We start from the raw sequence: 13,597 nt of genomic DNA, 5'->3' as shown, positions 1-13,597 counted from the left end.
AATTTTATATACCAACTGATGTATTTCTCATGTAAGTTTCACAGACACCGAAATGCCTACACTGTGCCAGGCATTTTGAGGAATTCCTGCCTGGAGCCTGACTTGACTTCTTGGCAGAGAGGAAGAGGAGTTGCTCCTCTTTGACGGAAGAGGATGCTGCTTCTGGCACCTTGGTTCCTTTTTTTAAAAAACCATGCTGACTAAGGGAAAGATAAGAAAAAAAAATCTCCCATGAGGCTTTGCAGCCTGAAGACCTGGAGATGGTTGGGCAGTTGCCCCGACGCCTGCCGGGAGTCGTAGTCCCTCCCAGGCTCCGTCTTCCAGCGTCACCCACCCAGCTTGCCCTGGGAAGGGGCAGGGCCGAACCCCGTGGGCCGCACTCTACTCTGTGGACGTGGCGAGGGGCGCCCCTCGGGCGTCCCGTCGCTCTCTGATCCCGCCCCGTGGGGATCCTCTAGCACTTATTGGTCGGAGGGCGGGGCCTGTAGCTGCGGGAGGCGGGGCCTGGCTGGAAAAGCCGCCAAATTGGGCATCTATTTGGAGAACGCAGAGCCGAGTTGAACAGCGAAATGAAGGTGGTTAACAGGGTAAAGGGAGGTGGGGGTGGGTGGCCTGGCCTAGGAGCTCGGTTAGGGTCCCCGGGTAGAGGATTAGGGTCCAGGCTAGAAGCGACGCCCGGGAGCCTGCATGATTCCTCTCCAGCCACGACCCCGCCCTGCCTTTTGCGTGGGAAGGGCGCCACGTCTCCCGCGTGAATCCCGCACTTGAGGTTCTGGGACCCACCTGGGACTCCCTCGGAAGATTCGGTCCCCACAGCTGGTTTCACCTCTGAGAACTTCGCACCTCTTTTCCCCATCCCAAGCCCTTCTCGAGCCCCAAACTTGAGGCCAGCTGCATCTCCGTCTCGCCCCAGCTCGCCCCCGGCCTTGCGTCCCGCCCCGCCCTTGCCGTGGGACCCCTGACCCCCGCCTCCGTCACTCCGCAGGGTCTGATAACGTGGCGGCCCGCGCTCCTGCTGCTGCTGCTGCTGCGGGGGGCGCGCGGGAAGCCGTCTCCTGACGCGGGTGCCCACGGCCCGGCGAGGGTGCACCAGGCGGCGCCCCTGAGCGAGGCCCCTCATGATGACGCCCACGGGAACTTCCAGTACGACCATGAGGCTTTCCTGGGACGGGAAGTAGCCAAGGAATTCGACCAGCTCAGCCCAGAGGAGAGCAGAGCCCGCCTGGGGTAGGAGAGGGATGAAGGGGGATTCAGGGTTGTGACTAAGCACGGAGTTCAGGGAAGGCCTCCGTGAAAAGGTGATGCTGGGTACAGGAGGGAATAGCATTCCAGGAAGAGGGAACTGTGAGTGCAAAGGCCCTGAGGCAGGAGCCAGTCTGATGTCTGAGGAACAGGGAGGTTCTGTGTGGCTGGAACCCGGTGATGGAGGGAAGGGGGATTGATGATGGCAAAGAGGAAACGAAGAGGTCAGGTCCTTTTGGGTCACAGTGAAAATTTAAGCTTTTCTCAGTGAGTTGAGAGCCATGGGAGGGCTCTGAGCAGAGGGAGGATGTGAGCTGACTTAGGTTTTAACAGAATCCCTCTGGCTGTCATATGGGGAACAGATCATAGGGAGCAAGGAGCAAGGAGACAGCGAGAAAGCGATTCCAATAGTCCATGTGGGAGACAAGGCAGGTGGTGGCCGGATCTGCTGGCTGGGAGATTGTGCACGGATATGGCCTGGGTGAAAGGGATGGGGGAAGAAAGGCACCGGGAGGCTAACACATTTCGCATAGCACTCACTGCAATGCCTGGCGCTGTTCTAAGTGCTTAATGGAGTTAATTCATTTAGTCCCCATAAGCACACTGTGGGGTAGGTTCTATTAGTTAACCCCATATTACAGAGGGGAAACGGAGGCACAGAGAGGTTAAGTGAATTGCCCACGGTCACACAGCCAGCAACTGGAGGCAGCTGGATTTGAAACTAGACTGTCTGGATGTGGTGCCCACGCTCTTAACAACAGCTCCAACCTCAGGGTAGAGTGTGTGAGTTTTGAGGACTCCCGCCCCGCATGATTAGAGCGGAGACGGCCTGGCGCGGGAGGGGGCGGCGGCTTGAGCAATGCTGTCTCTGATTCGGCCCTGGGAGACTGGGTGGCAAGGGCTTAGGGAGGTGACAGAGAGGAGCGCTACTTGTGGGCCCTGTTAGAGGGTGGGGGAGGTGTTAGAAGCTGGTGGCGGGGATTGGCCCTGTGCCGGGCGAGGGACTTGGGAGCCGACAGGCACCGCTGGAGAGAAGGGTCTTGACGTGAGACCGGGAGGTGCGCAGGAGCCGGCCGGAGCGTGCGATAGGAGTGGTGGAGGCTGAGCCCCCGAGGTTGCCGGTCACGGTGCTAGGGCCTGAAACCGCTAGGAAAAAGTAGGGGGAAAGGGCTGGATGAGGCGTGGGGCGGGACGGGAGGGAGGGGAGCCTGACTGACCCGCGCAGCCCGGGACGGGGCGGAGCAGGGGCCCGGTTAATGAGAGTCCGGAGGCCGGCCGAGCCGGGGGAGGGAGGGAGGGGGCGGGGAATGGGGCGAGGCCTGAGGCGGAGAGAGGTCTGGTAGGTGGGGATAGTTCGGTTCAGAGATCTCGGGACAGGGTCCCTGCGGGCGAGGGGCGTGGCGTTGCGCCCCGCCCCCTATCTTGCTGGGAATGGACCGTGTGGGGGAGGGGCCCGGCTTGTAAGTTCTTACGTCGATCCGGGCGTGTGGCGGACCGCAGTGTCAGCCGTGGGCCCACTGGGTCTCGGAAAGGGCGTGATCGCCTTCGGGAGAGGAGCCTGAGCTTGGCTGCAGCCCCGCGATGATAGGTTCTTCCCCTTGGTTTACGGGAGGTTCTGGAGAAGCATTTGCAGCCCTATGTGGGGGTGTGTCTCGAGTTGGGGCGTGGCTTTCGTGCGGGGCGGTACCCGGGCGAAGGCAGGGCCTGGGTGGGCGGGACCGAGCCTCACCTGTGCCCCGACCCGGCGCACAGGCGAATCGTGGACCGCATGGACCGCGCCGGGGACGGGGATGGCTGGGTGTCGCTGGCCGAACTTCGCTCGTGGATCGCGCACACGCAGCAGCGGCACATACGCGACTCGGTGAGCGCGGCCTGGGACACGTACGACACGGACAGCGACGGGCGTGTGGGTTGGGAGGAGCTGCGCAACGCCACCTATGGCCACTACGCGCCCGGTACGCGGCGAGACCCGGCTCCCTACACACACACCATGACCCTGGCCTTTATGACACCTTCACCCTAAGAACCTGTAGCCCACTAACCAGAACCTCCCGACCTTTGACCTCCGACCCTTGACCAGGGTCTACTCACTTCTAAGAACGCATCATTCTGAAATCCCCAGTCCCTAATCTCTGGCTTATTTGACATCCACGACCTGTCTGACCGCCTGACTGGGGACTTTAGATCTTTGATCAGGGACCTCTTCCTCCCCATGCCCTGTCATCCTGACTCTTGGCCTCTGACCTTTCATCCTGAGAACCCCAAAGCCATTTCTTCTGCCTGATGACTCCCTGTTCCCACGCTCCAGCCTTGGGACCCCCACGACTCTTGTTCTTTTCCTCCTGGACCCTCACTCCAGCCTCACCCTCCATCCTTATATATCCCCAGAGGGGTCTTCCCATATCCAGAGCTGATCCTGACCCTCCCCTGCTCACAGTCCCCCCATGACTCCCCCAGCCCCGCAGGAGAGAGTCCCACCTCCTCAGCCCAGCCTGGCCCGCCCCTCTGCCTTTGTTTTTCTGCATTTTCTGCTCCAGCCAAATGGATCTTCTGCAGTTCCCCTGAGCTCACCATGCCCTTCAGACCTCCATATATTCTGCACACACTGTTCCCTCTGCTGAAAATGCCCTTCCCCTCCTCTCTGTCCAGCAACCTGAGTCAGTATAACCTACTGCACCTGGGGCATGACTTTGGGGTCCAATGGACCAGTGTCAACCTAAGTTCATCATTCCTGGCTGCATGACCTTGGGCCAGTTATTTCTTCTCTCTGGAAGTCAGTTTTCTCCTTCATAAAGTGAGAATGAATGAAAGCACTCACTTTACTTCCTTCTTTGAGAATTAAACACAATTTTGTGGGTAAAGAACTTAGCATATGATAAGCTCTCGCTACAAGGGAGCTAATAGATACAAATATTGAACCTAGGTTAATTATTAATTGGGTGGAGGTCTTCCTGCCCTGAGTTCCCTGCATTAGATCTCTTTGTCTTTGTCCTCAACCTGCCTGGCATCCCTGCCATTAAAGCACATCTCACTGAGATCCCTCGTGCCCCAGGTGAAGAATTTCACGATGTGGAGGATGCCGAGACATACAAGAAGATGCTGGCTCGGGATGAGCGGCGTTTCCAGGTGGCTGACCAGGACGGGGACTCGATGGCCACTCGGGAGGAACTGACTGCCTTCTTGCATCCTGAGGAGTTCCCGCACATGCGGGACATCGTGATCGCAGTGAGTGAGGGCCTGAAGAACTGCTCCCTACCCCCTCCTGGGCCCCGAGCTTCTGGTGCCAGAGCCAGCCACCAAGCACTTATCTAGGGAGGTCTGGTCGCCTGGTCCTCCTGCACTTCCTGCAGGGAACCCAGGCCGCAAATGTGGATCAGTGGAGGGTGACACCTTCCATCTTCCCAACCCTGACCCACCAGCCCAGGGTCTAATCTGGTCCAGTCTCCCCCTTCCTGTACTCACATTTGGAGTCCAGGCCCCCAGCCTGCCCTCAGAAAACCACACCCCTCAGAAGTGCCTGGGGTTCCCCAATCCTAGATGAATCCCAAGAAAACAACCCCACACACATGGAGTGTCCACTCTAAGGCCACTCCTGCCGGCCGCCCCATCTTCTTTTTTATTTCTTTATATTTCTTTTGTCAACCCTTTCTCTGTTCTATAGTAGAAGGATATTTTTTCTTTTTTCTTTTTTTTTTCCCCAATAGACTTTAATTTTTAGAGCAGTTTTAGGTTCACAGTAAAACTGAACAGAAGGTCCATGGATTTTTTCCCCATATACCTTGTGCCTTCCACACACACAGCCTCCCCCAAATCAACATCGCCTATCAGAGTGGAACATATATTACAATCGATGGACCTACATTGACACCCCTACATCGACACCTTATCAACCAAAGCCTAGAGTTAACATTAGGGTTCACTTGGTGGAAGAGCCCCAATGCCTCTTTCTCCCCAGGAAACCGTGGAGGATCTGGACAAGAACAAAGATGGCTACATCCAAGTGGAGGAGTACATCGGTGAGTGGGGCCGGATCCCCTCCCAGAGGACACCCGTCCTCTCCTGAACATTGGGGCGGCCTAATGGATCTCACCTGTAAGAGATCAAGGGCCCTCTGAAGCAGGGACAGGGACGCTATTTGAGTTCACACACCCACCAAACATTTATTGACCACCTACTGTATACCATGTCCCAAAAGCATTTATTGATCACCCACATGTGCCAGGCCCAGCAAACAGTGATTGAGCGTGTCTATTTACCTGGCCCAGCAAATCTTTATCCTGACCCTGCTGTGTGCCAGGACCAGGAAACATTTATTGAATACATGTTAGTGACTGAAGATACAGTAGAGAATATCACAGACCTGGTCTCTTCCTGGAAGGGTCTGGGGTTTCTGTAAAATCAGGGCTCACGGGCTGCCTTGGCTTGGGGTGGGACGTCAGAATCTTGTCTCGACCTGGCATTTGCACAGCGAATGCTGTGTCTCCTGGTACTCAGGATGTTGAGGAGCCCTTGTGACACCCCCAAATCTCCCCTTGGCCCTGCCTCTGTTCCTGCCCTTGGGTCAAAAATTTAGTTGAGGGGAAAGCTGTTAAGCATGGACATTTTTACAAATTTGAAAACATTTTTCTATAGGATGTTTTTATGGAACAAATCCACAGGCAAGACATTTTTATTAAAGCATAATTTATTGTTTTATATGTGCAAGGAAAATAGAAGTCCTTTTTTCCTTTTGTTTGGTAAGAAAGAATTCAGGCATCACCATCTAACCATCTAATGATACCAGTAGCTGACACACAGTCTCTTACCTTGTGCTAGATCCTGTTCTAAGTGGTTAACATCATTAAATTTATTTAATGCCCATGTCTACCCCATGATTTGGGTATCATTACCCCATTTTACAGATGATGAAGCTGAGGTCCAGAGGGATAGATACCTGACTCAAGTAGAGCAGGACTTGAGTTCAGGCAGGCTGGCCCCAGGGTCCTGCCCTCACCCTTAGGCTGCTTTCCTTCCCTGTGGAGCTCTGGGGATGTAGACATGGGCAGGACCCCAGGATCCCTCGAAGAAAGGTATTTGAACTGTTGAATAGTGCAGGGAAGGACATGATCGAGGTGTACAAGCGGGTGTCACAGGCCCGACCCACGCATGTCCAGGAAGGTGAGAGAGGTGGGGGTGCACTGTGCTTCAGGGTGTGGGCCCCAGAGCCAGCCTGCCTGGTTCCTACCAGTCCCTCCCGCCATGTGACTGAATGAATCCCTCGCCCTCTCTGAGCCTTGGTTTTCTCATCTGTAAGTGGGAGGAAACAGAGCACCCATCAGGTATGACCGTATGTAATCCACCCAAATGCCCATTGATGGATGGATGGATGGAGAAACGGAAAGTGGCCTATCCATACAATGGACTGTTATTTGGCCATAAAAAGGAATGAAATACTCATACGTGCTAAAAGGTGGATGACCCTTGAACAAGTGGTGCTAAGTTAAAGAAGCTGGATGCAAAGGGCCACACTATTGTATGGCTCCATTTATATGAAATGTCCAGAATAGGAATTCGTAGAGATAAAATTAGATGACTGGTTTGCCAGGGGCTGGAAGGAGCAAGAAGGAGGGAGTAACTGCTTCACTGAAAGGGGATTTCCTCTTGAGGGGATGAAATGTTCTGGAACTAGATGGGAGTGGTTGTTGTACAACGCTCTGAATGTGCTAAATGTCACTGAGAGTGAGTTTTATGTTTTGTGGCTTTTACCACAATTTTAAAAAGCCCACACAACTCTCATCTACTGTTGTCCTTATTTCCTATAAGAAACATGATGACTTAGGACCATTAGGAAAAAAAAGAAGGAAGTAGCTATGTGCTCACGGCTCCTGAAGGTTGACTGTGTGCCCAGCACCTGCTCGTTTTTGTTGGAATCCTTGTGATAGCTCCCTGGCACGGCCCTGGAGGAAGGCATTCTGTCCTAATTATCACGGCCTTGGATCTGGTGTAAAAAGGCCTGTCAGGTTGTCAGGTCTTCCAAATCCATCTGTGAAGTACTTTCTCCAAGCCAGCCCCTGGGGTAAAGAGTTTTTCAAACATTTACAAATAATTGAAACAATTGGAAGTGCCAACCATCCTTGGGACATTCTTTTGTTTTTAGTGAGTAGTTTTCTTATATGAACAAATATCTATTAAACAATACTTTATAATATATAATAATTAATTAAATGACAATTTCTTATATTAACAAAAAGCACCTGCTTACCTTGGGACAGTCTTCAAGTGACATGAGCTGTTCTAAGTATGGCTTTATAGTGTCTCCTGTTACCTGGTTGGAAGATTCTCCACACATTCTTCCTTCACCTGGGGTGCCAACTGAGTGCCGGCACTGCTCCACAGTGCGTGCAGGAATTCATGTGTACTCAATCAGACTGATCACGCAATCAATGAAATGGTCAAGCCAGTCAGTTTCACATGTAGCCTAACGATCCCCTGTAAGCTGGGCTTGTTATTGATCCCATTTCAACAGAAGAGGAAACTGAGGGAAAGAAAGGAAAGTGGTCAGGAGGAGTCAGAGTGGAGACTGGAGGCTGGGTGGCAGGTGCGGGACCGCCTGACGTGGCCCCGCTCCCCAACCCTAGCTGATCTGTACTCTGCGGAGCCCGGGGAGGAGGAGCCCGCCTGGGTGCAGACCGAGCGGGAGCAGTTCCGGGACTTCCGGGATCTGAACAAGGATGGGCGACTGGATGGCAGTGAAGTCGGCCACTGGGTGCTGCCCCCTGCCCAGGACCAGCCTTTGGTGGAGGCCAACCACTTGCTGCATGAGAGCGACATGGACAAGGTGGGCAGATGGGTGGCTGGCAGGCCCTGGGGACTGATGCCACCGGGTGTGCAGAATGACCCAGACCTGGGCCTGGAGCTGCTGGGGTCACTGGTTGGCAGGGGAAAGAAAGAGGGACAGAGACTGAGGGGCTGGGGAAGGGGAGGAACAGAGACCTAAGGGAGAAGGGGATGGAGACCCAGAGAGAGGGGGACAGATATCCAGGGACTCAGGGAGAGGGGGATGGAGACCTGGGGGGCCATACTTAGGTTCAGAGAGGGGTCTCAAAGGCAGAGCCCCTTTGTTCTCCCCATTGACCTGTGACCCTCCAGGACGGGCGTCTGAGCAAAGCTGAGATCCTGAGCCACTGGAACCTATTTGTGGGCAGCCAGGCCACCAACTACGGGGAGGACCTGACACGGCACCATGATGAGCTCTGAGCCCCGAGCCCCCCGCGTGCCCACTGCAGCCTTGTACCCCATGGAATGAACTGAGGAGGGTCCCTGGGACAGGGGCCCCTCTCCGTCCAGCCCTGCAGGATGCGGACACAGCCCCCTTGTCCCCCTGCCCCTGGGCTCACAGGGACCCACTCAGTCACCTTCTCTCTCTGAGATACCACAATCCCTCCCAGGTCCCTTTTCCCTGCCCCAGGGGCTCACAGGCCCAAAGGGTGAGTGACCACTCACTTCTCACTGGGAGAATCTCCCAGCCCGCCTAGGACTCCCCCACCAAGCTCAGCCTCCCAAAGCCCCCACTGAGCACCCCAGCTCCAAACCCAAACCTCACACCACAGAAACAGACACACTGCCCAGCCCAGCTGGTGCTAGCCCTCTGGCATGTGCCCACGGATGCCTCTCTTCCAGGAAGACAATAAACCAGTGCTGGGGTCCCACCTGTGTGTCTCTGTGAGGGGGTGATGGGGGCCTTGGGGATGAACTGGGGGCTGTGGGCTGAAGGAGGGGAAGGCATTTGAAGAGGTGGGTCTGGGTGTTTGCAAAGTTTAAGGTGTTCCTGGAGATAAAAAATAAAGTCAGCAGCCTGGATCCCACAGTGAATAAGGTGGACAGAAAGCTCTGCCTTCAGCTAGCATGTAATGGCAATGCTCTGAGTGGCCCGGCAAGGCCGAAGCCCCACGGGGCAGGGAGGGGTCTGGAGGGAGAGGTCCCAGCAGAGGGAACAGCAAGTACAGTGGCCCTGAGGCAGGGGTGCACGTGGTAAGTGAGGCTGGGGCAGGGAGGGGGAGAGAGCAGAGAGGGAACTGGGATCAATCATACAGGGCCTGTGGGCATGTCATCCTGGTCCCTGTTTGGTGGGACATGAGAGAGGCAGAGACCCTGTAAGTTCATGGGCACAGAGTTTATTCTCAGTGAGTGGAGGGTGGCTGTGAGCTGCCGTGGGTTATTACCCAGTCTCTTGGGGGCTGGGTTGGGGCAGGGGTAGGATAGGAGGACATTACAGACATTTGTTCCTTCTCAGCCCCACCAGATCCACTGGCTAAAGTCTCCTCTAGAGTTGACCATGCCTTAGTTCGGTCCCAGCAGTTTCACACCTGGTAGCTTCTGAACGGAAATATAAGCCCAAGGTCACCAAAATAAGGTTTGTAGCAGCTTTAATCGTAATAGCTGCAAACGGGCAACAACCCACCGGCTCATCCCCCGGAAAAGGTATAAATGCACCGTGGGGCCCTCACCCAGGGAAGGCCACAGCAGCATCACAATGATCTCCGCTGCCAGCGGCATGGAGGAGTGTCAGCGATGGCATGCTCAGCGCAGGAAGCTAATGGCAGGAGAGCACGCCCGCGTGATCCTATTTACAGGAGATTGAAGAAGAGGCGAAACTAAGTAGGGATCAAAGTCAGCATCATGCTCCTCCTAGTGGGGGGGACTGGAATGGGTTTGATGGGGGCTGGGGGGCTGGGCCTGATTAGTCTGTAAAAATTCATCCAGTTGTCCATGGATGATGTGTGCACTATTATGCACAATAGACTTCAATTAAGAATCCCCTGGTTTTTTAGGGCAGTGAAACTATTCTGTATGATATTAGAATGGTGGGTAGATGTCATTTTAGACCTGTGAAAACGCATAGAACGTACCTCACAAAGAGTGAACCCTAATATATCTATGCCCTTTAGTTCACAATAATGTACCAATATTGGCTTACCAGTCATAGCAAAATACCACACTAATGCAAAATACTAATAATAGGGGAAACTAAGGGTGGGTTAAGGAGTATGCATGGGAACTCTTACCACTTTCCACTCATTTATCTGTAAGCCTAAAACTGCTCTTAAAAATAAATGCCATCAACACAGAGAAGACAAGTAGTGATTCTACAACATCTTACTACGCTGATGGACAGTGACTGTAATGGGGTTTGTGGGGGGGACTTGAAGGGGAGGAGCCTAGTAAACATAATGTTCTTCATGTAATTGTAGATTAATGATAACAAAGTAAATAAATAAATATATGCCATTAATTTAAGAAATCATAAGCAACTAAAATATAAAAATAAAAATCCCCTTTATTGGTCAAGTCATGGATTGCCCATATTTGAGTATTATTCTTTCCTTCTTGGAAGAAGAGATGGAAATAGCCCAGGGCAAAACTGTAAACCTATATACACCAATGTGGGGAGAACTGACGGTGTAACAATATTGTCTTCCTATCCGTGAACATAGTGTATCCATTGATTTAAGTGTTGAAATGCTCACAACAGTGTTTTGTAGTTTTCAAAGTAAAGGTCTAATATCTTTTGTTAATTTGTCCCTAGGCATTTTATGGTTTTTGTGCTATTATAAATAGAATTATTTTTAAATTTCATGTTCCAATTCATTCTAGAATATAAAATATGATTATTTTTGTATATTAACCTTGTACTCTGTTAACTTGCTAAATTCATTAATTCAAGAACTTCTATTCCATTCTTTTTTTATTTCTCCACTAATATTTCTGTCTTTTTACTCACTCCATGTATACTTTCTGTTGGGTTTTTGAGCATAGTTATAATAGCAATTCTAAAAACCTTCTTATTCCAACATATGGGTCTTTCAAGGTTGGTCTCAGTTACCTGATGGCCCTTTCTCTTGAGATGGGTCGTATTTCCCTATTTGTTTCTATTTTGAGGAATATTAGGTTGTAGACTGGATACACTGAGAAATTCTGGAGTCTGTTATGTTCCTCTGAAGAGTATTGATTTCTTTTTTAAAGTAAATGTTGACTTGGTTGAACACAAACTATAATTTCTGTAAACTACCTCTCTAGTGAGATTTGTAGCTGAAGTCTCAGATCATTTTTTTCAGTTTTGGCTGGGTGTGATATAATGAGTTATAAGAAATACATATTTGGTCATTCTTATAACCAAATATATATTTCCCGGGTATAGTTGGTCTTCATCCACAGTTTCTGAAAACACTGCAGTCTTAAAAGTGAAACAGGTGTTTTGTCATGTTAATGAGAGACTTTTGGACCCCCACCCAAGGGCAGGGCTGGAGATGAATCAGCCAATGGCCAATAATTTAAGTCAAACATGACCATGCAATGAAGCCGTCACAATTCTCGTGAGAAGAGAGCTCTGTCTCCCTCTCCCTCTCTGTCTCTCTGCGGTCTTCTTTGCTTGGTCTGCTCGGTTGGATCCTGCTTCTTGGTCAGGGAGCACTTCTATGCTTTGAGAACCAAAAGGCCTCCACATGCCACCCAGGCCCCAATCTCCACAAGGAGAGAAGCTCCTTTATTTGGGACCTTGCCCTGTCTCTCTTCATCTGGCTGTCAACTTGTATCCTTTATTAAACTGGTAAACATAACATGTTTTCCTTAGTTCTGTGAACCACTCTAGTAAATTAATACAACCTAAGGGGGAGGTCGTGGGAACCTCCAATCTGTAGGTCGGAAGCACAGGTCCCAAGCCTGGGACTTGTGACTGGTGTCTGGAATTGGGGGTGGACGGCAGTCGTGTAGGACGGAGCCCTTAACTGGGAATCTGGTGCTGTCTCTGGGCAGAGAGCATCAGAATTGAGTTGAGTTCTCCGATACCCTGCTGGTGTTCAAGAATTGCTTGGTGTCAGTATGTTTGCGAAGACCCCCTCTCACATACTTTCACACACTGGAATCGGGTCCGGGTACCCGAATAAAGTTACACTATTATTACTGCTGTGTATAATGTTACTGTTATGCATATATGTAGGAAAAACACCATCTCATTTGGTGTCAGTTATATTACACTGGGTTCCCATGCAGTTGTGGTTCAAGGCCAGCTAGATGTTTATGAGCAGAGTTTACATAAAATATTTGGAGTACCCCCTCTCTGGCTCTCTTTTCCAGGATATATACCTCACTTTCCTGTTGCCATGGTGCTTCAAGAAAGACTGGATTTTCCAGCTGTTGCTGTAGCTGCCCCTTACGGCATGGACTAGAACCTGCCCCACCCACCCCTGTACAAAAGCTGTGCAAATGAGAAACTCACCCACTGCCCTTCCTTTTTTCTGAGTATCAGTTCCATTCCGGGTTTCTGCCTGCTTTTGTTCACTTCCCAGTGCTTTTAGGTAACTGTTCTCTGTTTTATCCAGAGTTTATAATTGTTTTGTTATCTGTAGGAGGGTTGGAATTGGAATCCTACTGTCTGACTCCAAGCTTTTAATTGCAATGTACTGCCCCCTAGTGGCTGGAGGTGGGGAACTGGTTCATTAAAGGGAAGGGCAAATTTGTGAATCTCTGGGAACTGCGTGTTTGAAAATATTTTTTGTTGTTTTATAATCAAAATAATACACATAACAAATTACTTGTAAAGAACAGCTTCTGACAGAAGACTGCCCAGCGACCTGTCACCCTTAGTGCCTCTTCTCGGAAGTTCGTTTTTAATCTGAATGTTTTGCTTATATTTAATTGTTGGCAATATAATCATAGGCTACAAAGTTATAAAAGTGTAAAATGCTATGTACTAAAATCCAAGTCTCCCTTCCACTAAATTCACCTTCCCACAAGCAGCCAGTGTTTCTTTCATTGAGAATCTACACAGATTTAAGCAAATCACATACAAGTTATTTTTCTTCTTTTTAATAGAAATGATGGCAGGTGACTAACAATATTTCTACCTTTCTTGTTTTCTTAGCAAATTTTTTAAAATCAGAATCCTTCAGCTTAAAATGCTTAAAGATTATTGTTATTTTTTTTGAGTGGTACAGAGTTTATTGTATCAGATTTTTTTTAATGTTTAAAGATTATTTTTTCACTAAGGTAATTAAGAACTCCTTTTGAAAACTGTTTCAACTTAGTCTGCAAAGAATGGTTTCATTTCCTTTCTTTCTTCCTTTTTTTTTTTAACAGCTGAATAACAGGCCCTGGGTGGATTATTTAACCAGTTCTGTACTACTGACCAACATTTAGTTTTCTAGTTTTTTTCTCTTACAAACAATGCTGCACAGAAGGTGCTAAGCATTTTCCATGAGTTTAATAGTCGATAAATTCCTACATGTGGAATTTATGAATTTGATAGATTGCCAAATTACCAAGGACATGTTTGTTATTGTGAGTTTAGGTGAATTTTATGGGAATATAAAATATGTAT

The 13,597-nt window shown here is 50.4% G+C and overlaps 1 protein-coding gene across 1 annotated transcript; it reads left to right on the top strand.

The window, feature by feature from the left end:
• Positions 1 to 418: 418 nt before the first annotated feature.
• On the top strand, positions 419 to 8,930 carry RCN3 (reticulocalbin 3). The gene is made up of 7 exons (XM_017665646.3): positions 419 to 575; positions 986 to 1,227; positions 2,995 to 3,197; positions 4,295 to 4,467; positions 5,198 to 5,258; positions 7,860 to 8,059; positions 8,371 to 8,930. Exons 1-7 carry the CDS (start codon positions 570 to 572, stop codon positions 8,476 to 8,478), a joined length of 993 nt encoding a protein of 330 aa, XP_017521135.2. The 5' UTR covers positions 419 to 569; the 3' UTR covers positions 8,479 to 8,930.
• Positions 8,931 to 13,597: the final 4,667 nt, after the last annotated feature.

This window comes from Manis javanica, chromosome 17 (assembly GCF_040802235.1).
Source record: "Manis javanica isolate MJ-LG chromosome 17, MJ_LKY, whole genome shotgun sequence".
Lineage (NCBI taxonomy): Eukaryota > Metazoa > Chordata > Mammalia > Pholidota > Manidae > Manis > Manis javanica.
Note: the sequence above shows the minus strand (reverse complement) of the source record. Positions and strands in the feature narration are given on the sequence as shown.

Excerpts from the sequence above, each read along its gene's own strand:
- RCN3 (XM_017665646.3), top strand. Across the intron at positions 3,198-4,294 it reads CTATGGCCACTACGCGCCCG|GTGAAGAATTTCACGATGTG; the intron begins GTACGCGGCGAG and ends CTCGTGCCCCAG. Across the intron at positions 5,259-7,859 it reads CCAAGTGGAGGAGTACATCG|CTGATCTGTACTCTGCGGAG; the intron begins GTGAGTGGGGCC and ends CCCCAACCCTAG.